At 34.7% G+C, this 22,140-nt stretch overlaps 1 protein-coding gene across 3 annotated transcripts in view; it reads left to right on the top strand.

Moving 5' to 3' along the window:
* Positions 1–22,140, top strand: part of TTC21B (tetratricopeptide repeat domain 21B) — a 70,859-nt gene that overhangs the window by 3,284 nt on the left and 45,435 nt on the right. For all 3 annotated transcript variants that reach the window (XR_013762922.1, XM_079134429.1, XM_079134430.1), the window contains exons 2-11: positions 238–367; positions 457–567; positions 8,914–9,080; positions 11,121–11,243; positions 14,395–14,552; positions 16,781–16,865; positions 18,572–18,670; positions 20,078–20,270; positions 20,700–20,797; positions 21,100–21,300. Coding sequence is in view for 2 of the 3 variants with exons in the window: in XM_079134429.1 (XP_078990555.1) it covers positions 238–367; positions 457–567; positions 8,914–9,080; positions 11,121–11,243; positions 14,395–14,552; positions 16,781–16,865; positions 18,572–18,670; positions 20,078–20,270; positions 20,700–20,797; positions 21,100–21,300 (1,365 nt within the window). In the remaining variant the exon portion in view is untranslated. The remainder of the gene's footprint in view (positions 1–237; positions 368–456; positions 568–8,913; positions 9,081–11,120; positions 11,244–14,394; positions 14,553–16,780; positions 16,866–18,571; positions 18,671–20,077; positions 20,271–20,699; positions 20,798–21,099; positions 21,301–22,140) is intronic.

Raw genomic sequence — 22,140 nt, 5'->3', positions numbered from 1 at the left:
TAGTAGGCAAGCACTGTACCACTAAGCTACATCCCCAGCCCTTTTATTTTATTTTGAGATTGGTCTCACTATGATGCCCAGGCTGACCTTGAATTTGTAGTCCTCCTGCTTCAGCCTCCCAAGTAGCTGGGATTACAGGAATGTGCTACTGCACCTGGTTTAGATTGATATCTGATTCTTAAAAGTATTTCAGAACATCAAACTCTTTTTTAACACTTAGTCATTGTTTCCTTTTAGACACTGATTAATTACTATTGTCAAGAGAAATATTTCCATCATGTGTTACTTGTTGCCAGTGAAGGAATGAAGAGGTATGGCAGTGACCCAGTCTTCAGGTTTTATCATGCCTATGGTACATTAATGGAAGGTATGAACTAATTATTAAACCTGTTTCTACATTCTAAATTTTTGCTTTGTAGTAAGAATAATTTTTCACATCAAAATCTTGATTTTCAGGTAAAACACAAGAAGCTCTTCGGGAATTTGAGGCTCTTAAGAATAAGCAAGATGTATCACTTTGTTCTCTAATTGCACTGATATACGCCCATAAAATGAGTCCTAATCCAGGTAAAGTATCAAAGTACAATGTTTAAGAGAATTTTCCTTATTCCACTTTGATTTTTCTCATTGTCATATTTAATTTTTATCATACTGTCCACAGAACTATTATGTCATATTTTATCTTCCTGACAAGATTATAAATTCATCAAGCAGAAGAAACATGTGACTTGGCTATGCAATGTGGCGCATGCCCGTAATCCCAGTGGCTCGGGAGGTTGAGGCAGGATGATCACAAGTTCAAAGCCAGCCTCTGCAAAAGCAACTCAGTGAGACCCTGTCTCAAAATAAAATCCAAAATAGGGCTGGGGATTTGACTCAGTGGTGGGTGCCCCTGAGTTCAATTTCCAGTACCTCCAAAAAAAACTGTATCTTATACTGCTTTTATGTTCTTTATGCCCTCTGGCAGAGGTTTCACTAGTACAGAAATGATATTTGAGTTAAATTAAAGATGAATGCATATTAGTAATAGTTATACCAAAAATAAAACAGTTAAGAACATTGTACAGATGGATTACTCTGTAAGAGCCAACTTTACAACTTGTTATGTGCAAATGTATAGTTATATTCAGTTTATCTCTTCTGTATATTAAACATCTTGAAGCTCTTTTTTTTTAAATTTATTTTTATTGTAAACAAATGGGATACATGTTGTTTCAGTTTGTACATGGAGTAACAGCATGCCATTTGCATATTCATATATTTACATAGAGTAATGATGTTTGATTCATTGTTATTTTTTTCCTTCCCCCCCACCCCTCCCACCTCTGTTTTCCCTCTATACAGTCCATCCTTCCACCATTCTTGTCCCCCTCCCACCCCCTATTAAATGTCATCATCCGCTTATCAGTGAGATCATTCCTCTTTTGGATTTTTGAGATTGGCTTATCTCACTTAACATGATATTCTCCAATTTCATCCATTTGCCTGCAAATGCCATAATTTTATTATTCTTTTTAGCTGAGTAATATTCCATTGTATATATATACCACAGTTTCTTTATCCATTCATCCATTGAAGGGCATCTAGGTTGTTTCCATAGTCTGGCTATTGTGAATTGAGCAGCTATGAACATTGATGTGGCTGTATCTCTGTAGTATGCTGATTTTAAGTCCTTTGGGTATAGGCCGAGGAGTGGGATAGCTGGGTCAAATGGGAGGTTCATTTCAAGTTTTCTGAGGAATCTCCACACTGCTTTCCAGAGCGGCTGCACTAATTTGCAGTCCCACCAGCAATATGAGTGTACCTTTTTCCCCACATCCTCGCCAACACCTATTGTTGCTTGTGTTCTTGATAATCGCCATTCTAATTGGGGTGAGATGGAATCTTAGTGTAGTTTTGATTTGCATTTCTCTTATTACTAAAGATGTTGAACATTTTTTCATATGTCTGTTGATTGCTTGTAGATCTATTTCTGTGAAGTGTCTGTTCATTTCCTTAGCCCATTTGTTGATTGGGTTATTTGTATTCTTGGTGTAGAGTTTTTTGAGTTCTTTATAGATTCTGGAAATTAGTGCTATATCTGAAGTATGATTGGCAAAGATATTCTCCCACTCTGTAGGCTCTCTCTTCGCATTGCTGATAGTTTCCTTTGCTGAGAGAAAGCTATTTAGTTTGAATCTATCCCAGTTATTGATTCTTGCTTTTATTTCTTGTGCTATGGGAGTCCTGTTAAGGAAGTCTGATCCTAAGCCAACAAGGGGAAGATGTGGACCTACTTTTTCTTCTATAAGATGCAGGGTGTCTGGTCTGATTTCAAGGTCCTTGATCCATTGTGAGTTGAGTTTTGTGCAGGGTGAGAGATAGGAGTTTAGTTTTATTCTGTTGCATATGGATTTCCAGTTTTCCCAGCACCATTTATTGAAGAGGCTATCTTTTCTCCATTGAATATAAGTGGTGAAAGAGGACATCCCTGTCTTGTTCCCATTTTTAAAGGGAATGGTTTCAGTTTTTCTCCATTAACAATGATGTTGGCCATGGGCTTAGCATAAATAGCCTTTACAATGTTCAGGTATGTTCCTACTATCCCTATTTTTTCTAGTGTTTTCAGCATGAAGGGGTGTTGTATTTTGTCAAATGCTTTTTCTGCGTCAATTGAAATAACCATATGATTCTTATCCTTAAGTCTATTGACATGATGGATTACGTTTATTGATTTACAAATGTTGAACCATCCTTGCATTCCAGGAATGAACCCCACTTGATCGTGGTATACAATTTTCTTAATATGTTTTTGGATATGGTTTGCCAATATTTTGTTAAGGATCTTTGCATCTATATTCATCAAGGATATTGGTCTAAAATTTTCTTTCCTTGATGTGTCTTTTCCTGGTTTGGGTATGAGGGTGATATTAGCTTCATAGAATGAGTTCAGTAGGGTACCCTCCTTTTCTATTTCCTGGAATACTTTGAGAAGTATTGGAATGAGTTCTTCTTTGAAGGTCTTGTAGAACTCGGCTGAGAATCCGTCTGGTCCTGGTCTTTTCTTGGATGGTAGATTTTTAATGGCTTCTTCTATTTCATTGCTTGATATTGATCTGTTTAAATCGTGTATGTCCTCCTAGTTCAGTTTGGGCGGAGCATATGTCTCTAGAAACTTGTCAATGTCTTCAGTACTTTCTATTTTGTTGGAATACAGATTTTCAAAGTAGCTTCTCATTATGTTCTGTATCTCAGTGGTGTCTGTTGTGATATTTTCTTTTGCATCATGTATTTTAGTAATTTGAGTCTTCTCTCTCCTCTTTGTTAGTGTGGCTAAGGGTTTGTCTATTTTGTTTACTTTCTCAAAGAACCAACTTTTTGTTATGTCAATTTTTTGAATAGTTTCTTTTGTTTCAATTTCATTGATTTCAGCTCTGATTTTAATTATTTCCTGTCTTCTACTGCTTTTGCTGTTATTCTGTTCTTCTTTTTCTAGGGCTTTGAGCTGTAATGTTAGGTCATTTAATTGTTGACTCTTCATTCTTTTCTGGAATGCGCTCCATGCAATGAATTTTCCCTTAGTGCCGCTTTCATAGTGTCCCAGAGATTTTGATATGTTGTATCGTCATTCTCATTGACCTCTAAGAATTTTTTAATCTCCTCCCTGATGTTTTTTATTATCCATGTTTCATTCAATAGCATATTATTTAGTCTCCAAGTCTTGGAGTAATTTCCTTGTTTTATTTTGTCATTGATTTCTACTCTCAGTCCATTATGATCTGATAGAGCACAAGGCAGTATCTCTATTTTTTTGCATTTCTTAAGGGCTGCTTTGTGGCATAACACATGGTCTATTTTCGAGAAGGTTCCATGTGCTGCTGAGAAGAAAGTGTATCCACTCGTTGATGGATGGAATGTTCTATATATGTCTATTAAGTCTAGGTTATTGATTGTGTTATTGAGTTCTATGGTTTCTTTGGTTGGATTTTGTTTGGAAGATCTGTCTCGTGGTGACAGCGGTACATTAAAGTCGCCCAAAATTATTGTGTTGTGGTCTATGTGATTCTTGAAATTGAGAAGGATTTGTTTGATGTACAAGGATGCACCATTGTTTGGGGCATAAATATTTACTATCATTATGTCTTCCTGATTTGTGGTTCCCTTAAGCAGTATGAAATGTCCTTCTTTATCCCTTCTGACTCACTTTGGCTTGAAGTCCACTTTATCTGATACAAGGATGGAAACCCCCGCTTTTTTACTGAGTCCATGTGCATGGTAGGTTTTTTCCCATCCTTTCATCTTTAGTCTGTGGATGTCTTTTTCTATGAGATGAGTCTCTTGCAGGCAGCATATTGTTGGGTCTTTTTTTTTAATCCATTCTGCCAGTCTATGTCTTTTGATTGAGGAGTTTAGGCCATTAACGTTCAGGGTTATATTGAGAAATGATTTGTATTCCCAGTCATTTGGCTTATTTTTGGTTTTTAAGTTAGCTTGGTTTCTCCTTTGAGTGTTTTTTCTCTAAGGTAGTTCCTCCCTTTGCTGACCTCCATTGTTGTTTTTCATTTCCTCCTCATGGAATATTTTGTTGAGAACATTCTGTAGTGCAGGCTTTCTATTTGTAAATTCTTTTAACTTTTGTTTATCATGGAAGGATTTTATTTCATCTTCAAATCTGAAGGTTAGTTTTGCTGGGTATAGGATTCTTGGCTGGCAACCATGTTCTTTCAGAGCTTGAAATATGTTGGTCCAGGCCCTTCTAGCTTTTAGAGTCTGGGTTGAGAAGTCGGCTGCTCTCCGTATTGGTCTCCCCCTATATGTAATCTGATGCTTTTCTCTCGTGGCCTTCAAAATCCTATCTTTATTTTGAATGTTAGGCATTTTCATCATAATGTGCCTTGGTGTGGATCTGTTGCGATTCTGTGCATTTGGTATTCTGTAAGCCTCTTGTATTTGATTTTCCATTTCATTCTTCAGGTTTGGGAAATTTTCTGATATTATTTCATTGAATAGGTTGTTCATTCCTTTGGTTTGTATCTCTGTGCCTTCCTCAATCCCAATAATTCTTAAATTTGGTCTTTTCATGATGTCCCATAGTTCTTGGAGATTCTGTTCATGATTTCTTACCATCTTCTCTGCTTGGGCGACTTTATATTCAAGATTAAATATTTTGTCTTCATTTTCTGAGGTTCTGTCTTCCAAGTGGTCTAGTCTGTTGGTGATGCTTTCCATTGAGTTTTTTATTTGGTTTATTGTCTCCTTTATTTCAAGGATTTCCATTTGGTTTTTTTTTTGAGAATCTCTATCTCTTTTTTGAAATGATCTTTTGCTTCCTGCAGGTGCTCTTTCAGCTTATTGGTATTATCATTCATTGTCTGCATTTGCTCTCTTATCTCATCCTTTGCTTCGTGAATCATCTTAATCATGTATAATCTGAAGTCCTTTTCTGACATTTCTCCTAACATACTGTCATTGGATTCTATTACTATAGAATCTAGATTTGTTTGGATCATTTTCTTCCCTTGTTTTTTCATGTTGTTCATGTATCTTCCCCTCTAGCAGTGCAGATCTGGGGTATTGCAGATTTCCCCCTATAGGCTTATAGTGGCCCTATAGGTTTTCAAAACCCTTTCTTTAAGGGGAGATCAATATTAGCAGTGCCCAAATCAGTCACTATGCAATCCTAGACCAAATAACCCCTATGGGGACAATAACAAAATTGTCATAATAAACAAAATGAGTTCAAATGTTATCTTCGATAAAACAAACAGGTTTGCAGTAAGTTCTGCAGTTTCTAATGGAGGACAAAGAGGATGCAGAGGGATGTATAATATGGCTATTAATGGGATAAGAAAAGACTATACAGAAGTTCTAGAAAATAGAAAGGGTGAGAGTGTAATCAAAAGAAATCAGATGTTAGCATGCAAATAAGGGAGAAAGAGACTGAGGGAACAGGTAAACAAAAGGAAAAGAAAGCAAGAAAGTAAAGAAATAAAAACTTAAATTTTTTTTTAAAAGGAGGAAAAAGAAAATCTACTGTGTAACAGTCATATACTAATGAAACCTCCCAGTGTTCAGTAGCCTGATGCATGAGAGGTACCTGACAATGAGCTTCAATCCTCCAGCATGCGTCTCAGGATGGGATTTGCCCCACCCAAAGATCAGAGCTATGGCTTCCAGGATTACCCAAGATGGCCGCTCTGGCTTTGAAATGTGTTGGCAAATGGGGAGTTGCAGCTCAGGGGTGGACATGGTCAGCTGGAGGTCCTGGAGACGGGATGCAGTTGGTCCGGCAGGGGTCCTGGGGGTCCAGTGTGTTTGGTGTGGTTGTGGGATCCTGGAGGCCGGGTGCAATCAGTTGGTCTGGGTTCCCTGTGATAGGGCTCAGTCAATTGGTCTGGGGGTCCTGGCAGCAGGGAGCAGTTAGTTGATGTGAGGGCCCCAGAGGCAGGGTGTGGTTGTTCGGGCTGAGGGATCCTGGAGACGGGGCTCAGTCAGTCCGGCCAGGGGTCCTACAGGGCCTGGCTGTTGTCTCAAAATGGCGGCAGCCACGTGTAATCAAACCTGCAGGTACTGTAACAGTGAACTTCCAGGCGACAGCAGGCAGGTGATTCTCCACTGGCGGTCTGCGGTCAGTCTGCTGGCAGCTGTCTGACGATTGGGAGGTGAACCTCGCGCGTTGGGTGATGGATAGGGGTAAGGTAGGCGATGGACAGGCGAGAGGCAGGCAAATGGCGGATGATAGACACCTCACAGTGAGTAATCTGCTCTCAAAAAAGGTGTCGATATCTTGAAGCTCTTTATATCCCCCACTCCATGGGGGTTAGCTTTTTGGAAAACATTTAGTAAATTTTTATGCAGTAGTAGGTTGGGACATATGAGTAGATTATAAAAGAAAACTTATTCATAAACCAGAAATTAAAAATGTATTGCATTGTCTGAGTGTATAGTGTAACTTAAGCCTGAGGCAGAACAATGTCCAAATTATATGTAATAAAGGAGAAATAGGATTGTATTCTTCCATGTATATCTACTAATAGCTAGCAGGATTGTAATTGTAGATCCTTTTTCAAATAATTAGACAATAATTACATGTTCAGAATGCTTTCTTAAATTTTAGAATTTTTTTAAGCAAAAGTTCATACCTCCTTCCCTTCACGTATACTTATACAGATTAATAAAAAGTTATTTAAAACTTATGTTATGTTAAAAAATAATTTACAATTATGTGCTTATTTAATACACAGGATTGTGACAAATATATATAGAAGAAGAAAGAAAAGAATTGTAATAAGTGATTGTAACATCAGATTTTTAATCTAGTGAGAAAATAAAATGTAAAAACCACAAACATTAAATTCCAATGTTTAAATAAATTCCACCTATTAAATAAAATGATAAAACTGAAGTGGATGAGTCCATAATTAAAATTGATGTGTATTAATCTATTGGAGTAGACATGGAAAGCTTTGTGAAAGATCAAAGGTTAATCTGATCTTTGAAGACATATAGAATTTGAATACAAAGAATAATCAGACATAAGAAACAGATGGGCAAATATATAAAATTACTTCAGCGCTTGGCTCTTTTGTGGATCCCCTTTTCTCTTTGCCCTAGTGGGAGTGTTTAGTTAGAGTAAAGATTTGATTAGGAGGGCTATAAAAAATTTTAAAAAAGAAACTAGTACAAAATATTTTCTTCCTAGAATCAAGTTTTCATTTAATTCAATTGTTTATTCCCAACAGTAGTGATTCTGTTGGGAAATGTGATTCCAGGAATCTAAAAAGAGAGATGTAGATATTACTTAGACACCTGAGTACTAAATCTCCTTTCCACCATAGATGATTGCTAATGTTAAGCTATGTAAATAAAAGTACTTATACTAGTCCTTCATTGATCCATGACTGTAAACTGACATGTTTTAAGTTTCTGAATTAAATTTGAAAGTCAGATAATTTGTTTAGTCCCTGAACCTGTCCCTAATAATTGTATTATTTTGGAATCATTACAAAGTTTTATGAATCTTATTATTAATAAATATTAGCATATATTGTGTGGTTATTTTGGGAAGGATATAACCTATACAGCTATAATCACATGTGAATTTTGAGCACCTGAAATGTTCCAGGATAGTATAAGGAATTGAATTTTTTATCTTATTTAATTCAAACTAATCTACTTTTGAAATATAATTCAATTATGAGAAAACTTATGATATTTTATGTAGTTATTTTTAAAAAATCTTATGCGTATGGGCTGGGAGCATAGCTCAGTGGTAGAGTACTTGCATAGCAAACTCGAGACTTGGGTTCAATCCTCAATCCCCAGCACCAACCCCCCGCACCCCCCCAAAAAAAAAAACAACTAACTTGTGGAATAACTTGAGTGTATGAATAATACTCTATGAGTATTATGAAATCTAAGTACAAATATTTCTGAAGAAAACTTAACGTCTTAATTGAGATGTATTATAAGTGTAAAATACCAGAATTCTAATTCAATTAAAAAGCTCATAAACTATGATAAACTTTGTATCAATTATATTTTGATATTTTGGATATATTGGGTTAACTATAACATTATTAATATTAATTTTGTGGAGGATTGTGAGTTCAAAGCCAGCAAAAGTGAGGCAATGAGCAACTCAGTGAGACCCAGTCTCTAAATAAAATACAAAATAGGACTGGGGATGTGGCTCAGTGGTCAAGTGCCCCTGAGTTCAATCCCCTGTATCACCCCCAAAAAATTAATTTTGCTTATTTATTTTTGCTTCTTTAATAGGGCTAGTAGAAAATTTAAATTACATATGTGTTGCATTTTATTTCTAATAGTGCTACTCTAAAGAGAACTAAATTCTCTACTCTGTTAATCATTTGATCTATTATAAACACTTGATCTAGAATTTAAGTTTCATTGAATATTGTCTTCCCCTTGCAGATAAAGAAGCTATCTTGGAATCAGATGCCAGAGTGAAGGAGCAACGTAAAGGAGCTGGACAGAAAGCTTTGTACCATGCAGGCTTGTTTTTATGGCACCTTGGTCGCCATGATAAGGCCAAAGAATACATTGACAGAATGATCAAAATTTCAGATGGCAGTAATGAGGTAGCCATTTTCTTATTTTGAAATAGTAATGTTAAGGGAAGAGTGTGTTATTTATGTATTTAGTAGTGTCTATTGTTTGTTATTGTCCACTCTATTCTCACTTTACAAATAACCATATAATTTTAATGTTTTCTTCAGTGTAAAATAGGGATCCTATCAAGTTGCTTGTTTTCATGCTATTAAGTCTTGCAAAGATCCCTCCCTGATTCTCTCCTTCTCTTTTTCTTTTCCATTTTCCCTCCCACTTCATTCCTTCTTTCCTTATCTCTTTCCTTCCTTTCCTGTGTCTTTTCTTAGTAAGTAGCCCTGGACACAAGATACCATTATTTGTACTGTTAATAGTACAAAGACAAAGAAAACATTACTTTCATGAAAGAATCATCTTGTCATGGCATACAGCACATACCCAGTGTATATCATGAAAAAAATTACAAATGATACAGAAGAAATGTGACAAAAGTGCAGAAGAAAATAATAGTTAATACTTATTGTTTGCTTATTATATGCCAGACAATATTTTAAGTTAAGGGGAGACCACATTTGTATTAGGAGAATGGGAAAGACTATTGAAGGAAATAGCATTTGAGCTAAAACCTAAAAGATGTATGCAGTTTCAGCAGGCAAAGATTATAGAAAAGGGAAGTGGATACTTCCTAGGCAGGAAATAATAGATGACATGAGATTATTGATTCTGGGTACATTGAGAATCTCATATGTCATGGGAACACAGGATACAGAGGTGAAGATGATAGAAGAAAAGCTCAGAAAGGTGGACTGGGATAGATTAAAGGATCTTGACTCCTAGGTACAGGTATATGTAATTTGGTGGACATTGAGAGATCATTGAAGATTTTTAAACATGGGAGTCATATTATTAGAGTACAAATCCACAAGATTAATAATGGTTTGTTGGATGACTTGACCTGGGATGTGGGGATGAGAAAAAGAATGCGCATTCCAGCAGAAGGTTTTATGCAACTATACAGAAATATACAGTGAGTATACACTTGAGAAGTTTTAAATACCCACAGGAATTGTGAGCTGGTAATAGATGGAAAAGGAGGTATCACGTATTAGGTAGGTCTCTGAGGCTTTAAATCTGGATAATTTAGAGACTAGTTAATATGAATAGAAAATTCACTGAGATGAGACATTAGTCTTCAGACATGCTGTATTTAAGGTGCTGGCAAAACAGAGATAATGAACCTTCAAAGAACAAAAAGTTGAGAAGAGGTTTTGGGCCAGAAATATGGTTGGAAATCACCCACACAAAGATGGTAGTTGAAACCATTTAAATAACACTGATCTCGTGACTAGAAGTAGCATTGGTGGATTCTTGCCTATATTTTCAGGTAAAATACAGTGAGGTAATATAATCTCAGTTAAAATCTATAAATTTATAAGTTAATTAATATTTTAATAGAAGAGCACATTTCACCATTTTTTATTTCATTTTAAAAAGACATAGTTTCAGTATTTTTGTTCCTGCAAATGAATCAACTCAACAACACTAACATTTCTAAAGACAAACACCCATAAATCCTTAACTTTTTAATTCCTCAGACTATTTGTTTCATTTGAAGCTCACTGGACTGTCACAGAGGTTGAGAAGATAGCTGCAGAATTATCTGAACCTTTAACATATGTGAAACAAGATCTGTGCTCTTTTCCCATTCTAATTTATTTGGGCTGTTTGTCCAAAAAGAGGCAACATGTTCTTATTTATATGTTGAATTACATGTTAACCAATATTGATAATAATTTACTAGCAAAGCCTCAGAGAAGAATTTTGGTTTTAGCACTAATGGAGTATTTGACAGACTTACATTGAGCCCATATCAAAGACTAAAATTTGTAGCCTAGTTTCTAAGACTCTAAACCCGACAAGGGTTCAAAAACAGTTTCACTCTGCAGAATGTAATTGTTCATAACATTGGATAGAGTTCTTTATGCTGTTAATTACCAGAAAATAATATGAACAGTTATTTTTCTCATTTTCAAAACAAAATAAAAGTGTGATTAGAATTCTTCCTTTTACAGGGTCACGTTTTGAAAGCGTGGCTTGATATTACAAGAGGAAAAGAACCTTATGCAAAAAAAGCACTAAGGCATTTTGAAGAGGGATTACAAGAGGGAAATGATATTTTTGCTCTTCTGGGTAAGGTGAGTTGGAGACAAGGTGAATAAATCATGTTTTAAAATTCATTTATAACATATTTGACCTCTGAAAAAATGAAGTTATTCCAAAAAAATGATACTTTTCATGACACTGTTGTCGTTTTGGCTCTCAGAGGTATATGCATTTCTGTAAGGCACAACTAGAGAAATGGATTCCCTATCAAAGTTCCTGAATCCTGGGTCAGTGTTGTGTTTATTGTGGTTGTATTATGCATTTTTTTTCCTTAAACACTTCTTGTATATCTAATCTGAGAGAAGCATCACTCTAGTTACTAGGGAGTCCCTGAGCAAAATTAAAACTCTAGGTTTGTAGAACTTATATTCTACTGGAAGAGATGGACAATAAACAAAATAAGTAAATAAATTATATAGTGTATTAGATGGCAATAGGTGTGATAGAAAAATAAATAAAATGGTAAGGGGGAGAAGGAGAGCTGGCACATGAACTTGTAATTTCAAATGAGATAATCAGAGAAAGAGATTTTTAAGCAAAGACTTGAGGAGATAAGTGTTAAAGCCCTGTGTGTATCTGGGAGCTTACAAATAAAGGCAGTATCGAGTTCTGATGCCTTAGGGACAGTAAGGACAGCCACAGAGACCAGGAGGTCAAAGTAGAATGGGTGAAGAGAGAAGTGAAGGCTGGAGGAAGATAGGTGAGTGTGGTGTCAGGGGCTATAGGGGTGATGAGGAGAGTGGACCTGTTCTGCAAGTCCTTGGGCTTTTACTTTGAATTAGATAGGCAGCGGGAGGTTTTGATCAGAGTGTTAACATGATCTGCCTTACATTTTGAGGAATGAGCTACTGACAGTCAAAAGTCATTAGTGGATGGAAATATTTATGTAGGGTCCTTTCTTGAGTCCCCATGGATGACTTCTGAATACCTCAAGTTTTTTTTTTTTTTTTTTTCAACTTTCGGTTAGGCAAAATGAAATTAAATATAGGTGTTAGGAAAATTGTTAGGTAAGCAATAACTTGGAGTAAGAAAGAGAGGATTCTTTTCTTGTAATGTCCTTAATAACTGCCTATTTCTGTGGATAATGAATTTGTTCAGACTTTTGCTACAAGTAGAAATAATACTTAGGATGATTGGATTCAAGTTTTGCCTAATGGTACTGCTGTAGAAATGGGACATTTAGCAAGTTTATGAAGACATTTTTTATGCTCATTCTTCCTTTCTATTCTTAACAGAAAAACTAGTTGATAATCTCCTTAGGTTGGGATATATCAGTTGTTAATACAAACAACTAAGGGGGGATTTACCTTTTTCCTTCAGTACTCAAGTTAGGTTTAAATTATTTTTGGTGATGATCCTGGTTTAGTCTATTTTGTGCTCTGATGACAGAACATCTGAGACTGGGTAAATTATAAAGAATAGACATTCATTTATGATAATTCTTATGACTGAAAAGTTCAAGGTCAAGTCTCCAACAAGTTTGGGGTCTGTTAAGGACTCTGTTTCTGCTTCCAACATGGTACCTTGAACATTGTATCTTCTAGAGGGGAGAAATGCTGTTCCTTACATGGCAGAAGAGCAGAAGAGATTGAACCCATTGCCACAGGCCCTTCTTATATGCCTAAGTTCTCATGACCCAAACACATCCCGAGGAGCCACACCTCCCAACACCATTTTTTGGGAATTGAGTTTCAGTGTGAATTGTGAAGGGGACAAAAACATTTCAAACACAGCAGAGCCATTTCAGTTACGTGTTTCAGTTAATTCAACAGAGCGCTGCTTTAGTCTAATCCCACCTAGGAAGGATGTGATTCATATGTACAGCAAATTTAGTTTGAGATGCTACTTTTGCATTTTTATGAGAAGTAATGGTGTAGAGAAGAGCATTACATATGAGCACACAAAGTCTTTGTGGAATAATTTTGTTACTTTGTTGTTCCAACTTTTTAGGGAAATGAAGGGCAAATATGAATTTTAAAAATTATTGATACTAATCTCTTCCTGTCAATTATTTAGAAACTAATTTATTTTGATATACTGGCTTCTTTGGATGGTTCTTAAACTGTGTTTTGATTATGTGGGAATATGATCTCAACCTGATTTCAGGAATATGTTGCAATTCTTCTTTGAAACTGTTAGCTCCTAATGATATATGAGAACAAAATTTGTTCCTAAAGGAAATCCAGAGACCAAAAAAAGGAAAATTCTGATGTGTAATAAATATGCATAATTATCTCTTTTAATATATTAGCTATATTTTTAGCTTTTTTTCTAAGATACTAATACGTGCATGTTATAAAAAGTTTTCATAAATATAGTAATATCTGAATGAAAAAGACATAAACATCATTGCTGGAAATAAGCAGTTAAATTGTCATTTATGACAGTTGTTCATGTCAGTAAATGTAGATTGTGTTTTCATAATTACTAAATGACTAAAATTTTACTAAATAGATATACTAAAATTTAACTACTCTTCTATGGCTATTTTGAGTTTTTTTTTAATATTTGTAACTGTAGCACACATGATATCTTTATTTATTTTTTTATGTGGTGCTGAGAATTGAACCCAGTGCCTCATGTGTGCTAGGCAAGGACTCTACCACTGAGCCACAACCAGCTCTTGAGTTGTTTATTTTTCGATTATAAATTCATAGTTCTGCCATAAATATCATCTGAGGGCTTCATCGTGATCTTCTCCATTTATTTCCTATGATAATTTCTACAAAAGTGAGGTAAAGGCAGTTTTTTGAATATAATCTTGCTTGTTCTTTAAAATTGTATCTTTAACCTGAAAGTAATTTTTTAAGAAGATAAAAAAACTCAAGTTTAGATGCTTTTTAAAAATATCATGGAAATCTTTTATTCTAAAAAGGTAATTTTTTCTATTGTAAATAGGAATATTCCTTGTTTTATGGTGTTCCTAAGAATATTTTTAAAAATTTGTATTTTCTAATCATATTGTACAGGTATTTGTTCATATAAAACACCTTCATTTTCAGTGATGTTTTAAAGCATGATTTTGATAAAAACTTTTGTTAATTTACTTTTTCTCATTACAAAAGTGATGTGTGCTCCCTACACGAAAGACAGAAAATATGAAACTCTAGTGTTCTACCATTCTGGGTTGAGAACCTTTATACATGAGATTGTAATTTTTGATGCCACTTTTTCTCTTGTTAGGCACAGTGCCTTGAGCTGCGTCAAAATTATTCAGGTGCTCTGGAGATTGTGAACCAGATAATTGTGAACTTTCCAAGCTTCGTTCCTGCTTTTGTGAAGAAAATGAAATTACAACTAGCCCTGCAGGATTGGGACCAGACAGTTGAGACAGCACAAAGGTTAAGTTAAAAAAGATGTCACATGTCTGTCTCTTTTTATCTGGTTATAATTATGGGTGAAAAGAAATCTGTGTGTATTTTGTGTGTGTGTAAGAAAATTTTTTAAACATCAGTATAGAATCGAATTATTCCAAACCAGATAGAATTGATTTTTCTGTATATGGAACTGAAGAAACAATTAAAATTGTATTGCTTTTAAAATTAAATTATTAAATTACATAAACATCTGAACAGTTATTTTAAGATAGTCTTTTAGGCAAACATGAAAATATCCCTGTCCTGAATAAGCTTACATTGAAGTCAGAGGAGTCATACACTAAGCAGAACAAACAACTTACAGTTGTAAGTGACATGGAGAAAAGTAATCAAGTGAAATGGGCAGTGTTGGGGTATTTGATGTCATGAGGTGGTCAGGGAAGCCTCATTGAGATGCATCATTTGAATGAAGGCCTGAAGAAGGTCAGAGAACCATGCAGACATCTGGGAGAAGACTTTACAGAAAGAAGAGAAAGCAAGTGCAAAGATCCTGAGGCAGGAAGATTGTCCTATTTTTGAGGATTGGGAAGGAGGAAGAGGTTAGGTAGTAAAGTCAGAGATGGAGTGTGGGAGGGAGCTGGTGCCAGGTCATGAAAGGTCTTACTGGCTCTTATAACAATTTTGGGCTTTCTTCTGAAATATGAAATCATTACAGGGTTTGGAGTATTTTAAGGAATCATTCTGCTGTGTTGAGAACAGCCTGGGGAAGGGAGCAAGGGCAAAAGCTGGGAGACCACTTTTCAAAAGATTGCCCTAATCAGAGAGAGAAGTGCTGTGGCAGGGACCAGAGTGGATGTGGTGCAAGCGCTGAGGGCAGTGACTGTGACTGGACTCTGCCTGTGTTTTGATTAGGAAGGTAAAAGATGAGGATAGTTGAGGATCACTTCAAGCTTTTTAGCCTGACAGCTAAAATAGCAGCAATGACACTGATGCTCTGATGCAAAGTGCTCAGGGTCTCTGGCACACAGCCAGTAATAGCCTGCCTGTTTATTCCTAAGGTGTAGGTGCTATTAGCATGCCAGTTTGCAACTGAATACACTAAGATGCAGAACTACTAGTGTTATCCAGCGTTAAATCTATAGATTATTCGTGCCCACCCAGGGACACCAAAATCAATCAATCAAACAATCTATAGATTATTTGGAAAGCTTTTAAACCAGAACTGAGTATTGTCACATCAGGCAACCATTGGCATAAAACAAACAACCATAAATCTCAGGGAATATGATAGTAAACATTCATTCCTTATCTTTGTGTGGTTTATCTACAGTCAGCTGATCCTAATGAGGCTTTGAAGGGTCTCTGCTTCAGGTTTCAGACCCAGCTGGGTGGGAGTGGCACATATTGCAGTTGGGATCTGCTAATTGCTAATCTCCCGGGGCTCAAGCCAAAAAGCAGCAGCTACCTAAGGAAGTGCTTCTCTTGGTGAGAGCAGGGATATAAGCAACGAGCAGAAACACGCAGAGCCTCTGGAGTCTGGGCTTGGCACACTGCCACTCCTGCCAACATTTCATTGGTCAGTTCTAGAATAGTGCCCACGTCCCTAGTCAAGGAGCCGTGAAGTACGCTTCTTGGAAGAGGCTCATATTCAAAAATGGATGAAAAACTGGAACCAATAGTTCAGTGTACCATGTTGTGATGGGAAATCTAGTATGTTACCCCTTCTGTTCAGTTCCTTTTAAAAATAACCTTCAGTGAAGTTTCATAAGAATTTTTATGATTTTTCCACATTTCTTGTTTATACCCTTGTCTTATTGTTTCATTTGGATTTTTAATAGGATATTTTTCAAAAAGGATTTTGGGTTTTATCACACAGGAAACCATCATAACGTAATAAACAACACTAATAGGTTTTAAAATGTGTGACCCATCTTGACCTTCCTTGAATTCCTGTTATATATCAGCCTGGTCAATGTAAATTAAAATTTTAATACAGTTATGTATGGCTAGCTAATACTTCACTGAGGCTTGCCACAGAATATGACAAGATTGACACAATCTGCTCTTGTTTTAGAAACGTTAAAAATTAGATTCTAAGACTCTTTAAAGTTTAAATAATGCAGATGTTATTTTACTAATTAAAACTACTTATTTGGTAAGTGGAATGTCAAGCCCACAAACCAACTCTTCAAGCCCTTGAATGAAATAAAATATGTACATGTATATCAGCATTAACAAAGGTTTTCCTACAGGTTGCTGCTTCAAGATAATCAAAATGTGGAAGCACTAAGAATGCTGGCTCTTTACCATCTGTGTAGAGAGGGAGATATAGAGAAAGTAAGTTGTATTGTTTAAATTTCATCTATTAAAGATGCTTTTCATTATGCACACGCATGCAGGCATGTGCATTAGAACTCTGATGTTATGTTTTAGAATATAGTTGTTTTTAGTTGATTTATTAGATATATACCTTAACAAAAAGATTACCTTTTCATATCAACTCGTGAAGCAAAAATATTATATGGTGAATTACTCTTGAAAATAGATGAAGGGAACCAAGGTGAGGAAGAAGGGGGTGGGGGAAAGGAATGTGCTGTGGAATGAAATTGACCAAATTAGGGTATTTGTATGTGCATACATAATAATGAAGTCCACTATATTGTGCAGTTATAATGCTTGAATTAAAAAAAATTAAAAATAAAGGAATCAACACCATTGGAGACAAAATTAGGATCATACATATACATATATACATATTATATGTAACTATATAAACATATTGTTTTAACCAATGAAAATATTTAAGTATGTTCATTAATTATATAAAAAAGAAAATTCCTTAAATTATTAATTACAGTATGTTGGTTTTATATGTAAAACTCCTGTGCTGTAATATATTTGATTAATATAATAATTGATCCTGGATATGAATGAGTGCATATGCAAACTGCAACTTATAATATTTCTATACTTTAATTGAGTTTATATGAGTTAAATGGGTTTTGGATGAAATACCACTGTACCTTATAATAAGGTACTATACTTTATAATAAGGTTCATCTTTTTCTGTAGTAGTGAACACATTGGCTACATAATGCATAATGAGTGTGAAAATCCAGTTTGTAGCAAATAGTATTATAATAAATAGTAGATTTGCATTTATTTTATGTGGTTAACTTGCTTAATGTGACAGTTTCTAATCAGTATTTCAGTAAGCACTAGAAAAATGTTCAGTAAGGCAAGTGTTTTTGAGTGTTAAAACTGCTAGGGACTGGGGATATAGCTCAGTGATAGAGTGTTTACCTAGCACGTGCAAGGTCCTGAGTTCAATTCCCAACGTTGCAAAAAAGCAAAAAAAAAAAAACCATAATACACACAAAAAAACTGTTAAGTACCTCAATGTTTTTTTATCCTAGAGAATATTTTAAATATAAACTAGTCTATGCAGGCAATTCAAGGGCTGATCTCATAATATTGTTTATAAATATGTTTTCACTTATATCTCATTTGGGACATGAATTAATTATTGAACAGACAGTCTGGCTTATACAATTAATTGAATACTATGGATATCTTTACCCATCCAGAGCTTTCTATTCAGTAAGAAATTTTTTGGGAGGGCTACTAGGGATTGAACTCTGGGGCACTGAACCACTCAGCTGTATCCCTAGTTTTTTTTTTTTTTTTCCAGAAACAGGGTCTCACTGAGTTGCTTAGCACCTCACTGCTGCTGAGGCTGGCTTTGATATCATAATCCTTCTGTCTCAGCCTCCCAAGGTGCTGGGATTACAGTCATGTACCAATAAGAAATTTTAAAGGAACATTCTTGACCTCAAGAATTCTTAGTGTTTAATTATTGGGGGTTTTTAAATAATTTTTAATGTTTTAAAACAAATAAGATTCCATTGAAAGAGAAGGAAATTGTATAAGCAAAGGTCTCTTAAAACATCGGTAGTAGTGTATTTTATTAGTGTATATGTGCAGGTATTATGTTCTTTTTTTAAAGTATATTTTAAAATTAATTCGAATTACTTTTGTTTTAGGCTTCCATGAAACTGGAAAACTTAGGAAAAGCATTGGATGCCATGGAACCACAGAATGCTCAACTTTTTTATAAGATGACAATAGCCTTCAGCAGAACCGTAAGAGAACCCACTCTGTACCAGATCTCCACTGTCTTTAATGCAGTATATAAAATAAGCCACCAGGGTGGAGGTGCTGAAGAACAGAACGCCTGGGGTGGGAACGTGCTCTGTCTGAATAGGTGAGACGCCTAAGAAAGGGAGTTCAGAGGAGCTGAGGTTGCTAACTAGAAGCCATCAGGGAGACTCCATGGAGGAAGGAATGGAGCATTTACTAAATCTTTAAAGACAGAGAGGAGCCTTCCAGGCAAATGAAACAGAAAATGGTCTATGTTAATCAGAGCGTAGGTTTTATGAGTAGGATTGTTCTTTGTTTTTGTTTTGTAAAACTATTTGGGAAAAGTTTTAAAGTGGAAAATAGATTGTTTTGGTAGGAGAAATGGTTGGTATCTTATTTTTCTTACAAGCGTTTTTATTATAAGTCCCAAAGAGAAGGAAGATTAGAAAAATACAGTAGATTCTTAAAACCATACAAGGAATGAAGGAATTAAAAAGTTAACTAAGCTAGCAAAGAATAAAGAAAAAAATACACATAAGGAAATAGTGAACATAAAATTGAAAAATATTAAGGCACACTTGCTAAATTATATAAGGAAACTGAATTCTTTTTATTAAAGATTGTCAGATTATGTGAAATTCATAGGAAGAAAAAAATCCCTGGTGTTACAAAAGATTGAATTAAGGGTGATATTTACCTTTTTTTGTTTACTGCCAGACACATTATTTTGATTGGTTTCTTTCAAGCTTAAAATTATTTATATGTATTCAAGCATTTAAATGAGTGTTTTACTTTTTTAAAAGTTTCTGTCTTCCAGTTATATACTTACTCTAACAATATTGCCATTTCTTAAAATATTTTCAAAGGTGTTTCTAAGAACATTGTAAGCAAGATCTTTTTAAAAAATTCTCACTAAATGGCATAGAGCCTACTTCTAAATTTTATATAAATATGTCATATGTATATAACTTTAATAATTTTCTTATCAATTTGTAATGCAGTCATGAGATAGTTTCAAAAGTACTTCTAAAAACTGTGTACACATCATTGGAAATATACTTTTCAAGACAAATATTTTGTGAAAGCACTAGTCATTAGAATATTTAAGTTTTTGTTTTTTGTTTTTTGTTTTAATTTTAATGTGGTGCTGGGGATTTAACCCAGGGCCTTGTGTATGCTAAGCAAGCACTCTACCATTGAGCTCCACCCTGGTCCCAGAATATATAAGTTCTGATAGGTCATAAACTCCTTCTTCATGCATTGTCTGGATAGTTAACACAGTTTTCTTTTTCTTTGATTATTAATTTTCTTCCTTTATCTTCACAGAAGTACAAAATATACATTTATTTTCCTTCAATCTAAGTAAAAGTGTTCGACTTCGGGTCTAACAATTGTTTTTTTCTTTTCAGTGTGGTCGCAGTCAACTTATACTTCAAAAAACTCAAACACTACTAGAAAAATCTTTTAGTTTATCCCCTGAGCAATCAGAATTTGCTACAGAACTTGGATACCAAATGATTTTACAAGGAAAAGTTAAAGAGGCATCGAAGTGGTATAAGACTGCCATGACACTTAATGAAACTAGTGTCTCTGCATTAATAGGTATGATGACTATTTGTATAAATGTTCCTAATATAGATGCAAGCAGAAATTACATTAAATAAGTTATCAAAGAGCACATGTATTTTATGCTTTTCTAAAATCAAATTGTTTTGCAATATCCACAATAGAAAAAGTCATATATCTTTAAACATGAATTTTTTACTTTACAAATAATTTGGAAAAATAGGTTTTTATGAGGTTGTCCCTGTAAGTTATGACCATGGTAAATGATTTTATGTAGGTCCAAGACTATCCATTTTACTTTCTTTCATTCTTTATTTCTTTCATTCTGTGCTTTTTTTTCTTTTTAAAACTTTCATGAATTATGATGGGGGAAAACCTGTTTTGTGAATGTTGTTGATGTTAGCTTGATCTGTACATGTCTGAATTGGTGTCTGCTTTGACTATTTGTGTCTTGTTTGGTTTTAGGATTTATTCGGTGTCAGTTAATAGAAGGGCAATTACAGGATGCAGATCAGCAGCTGGAATTCTTTAGTGAAATTCAGCAATCCATTGGGAAATCTGCGGTATAGTATTTTACTAGATTGTAGATCCCAGTTACTATTCATAAAATATGAAAATTTAAATCATTGTACTTACATAGTAATGGCGCTAGAGGATGACTTTACTAATTTTAACATGTAATTGCATTCATTAATTACCCCCTTTCAAAGATAAACTTTATTCTTCTGAATGATTCTATAAGTTCATCCAAGCTGACACTTGAAAAAATAATTGCACATAAATACTACTTTATATACATTGAGATCTAAGTAGAAATAAATGGCTATATAACTAGAATAATTTGTGAAAATTATTTATTTTCTAGGAATTAACTTATTTACATGCAATTCTTGCTATGAAGAAAAATAGACAACAAGAAGAAGTTATAAATTTGTTAAATGAGGTCCTGGATGCTCATTTTTTGAACTTAGAAGATTTACCTCTTGGCATACAGTATTTTGAGAAGCTAAATCCTGATTTCTTGCTAGAAATTATTACAGAGTTTCTGAATTTTTGTCCAATGCAGGTAAGTAATTATGGGACTTATTTTCAAGAATGTATATATATGCAAAAACATTGTCTTTAATGTGTTAGACTATATTAGTATTATAAAAGGCTAGTATTTGTAACTATTTGAGATGAAATAGGGTTTTTTTTGTTTGTTTTGTTCATAGTGCTGGGGTTAAACCCAGGCCTCAAGCATGCTAGGCAAGCAGTACCAGTGAGCTGCAACCAATTAATAAAAGTATTGATATACAAATACACATTGGTAGTATATAAATTCTTAAAAACTTTAGCTTAAAATAATTACTATGCTGGCACCATGGGACGTGACTGTAATCCTAATGGCTCAGGAGGCCATTAGGATTACATTGTGATACAGGAGGATCACAAGCGCAAAGCCAGCTTCAGCAATTTAGGGAGACCCTAAGCAACTTGGTAAGATCCTGTCTCAAAATAAAAAATACAAAAAAAAAAAAAACATTGAGGATGTGGCTTAGTGGTTAAGCACCTCTGGGTTCAATCCCTGGTTCTTAAAAAAAAAAAAAAAAAAAAAAAAAACCATTTAATTTAGATACCCACCTTATATTTGAATCTGCTTTGTAGCTTCACTATCAAGTTCCCATCTAACCTCTGGACATACTCAAAAATGGATTTCTTCTTGTATAACATGATGATTAGACTGCATTTCCTTTGTTAAGTCAAACTCTGCTTTGTGTAGAAAAAGGTCCATTTACTGGTTCATTGCTTGGAGAGATGTTGAGCAATTCCAGTTACTAAGTTTAAGTAACAATCATTCCTTGTTCGTAAAATAGATCTTCAGATTTTAGAAACTCATTTGTATGTTCCTCTAAATTTTCAGTGT

This window comes from Sciurus vulgaris, assembly GCF_902686455.1.
Source record: "Sciurus vulgaris genome assembly, chromosome: 3".
In the NCBI taxonomy this organism is placed as follows: Eukaryota; Metazoa; Chordata; class Mammalia; order Rodentia; family Sciuridae; genus Sciurus; species Sciurus vulgaris.
Note: the sequence above shows the minus strand (reverse complement) of the source record. Positions and strands in the feature narration are given on the sequence as shown.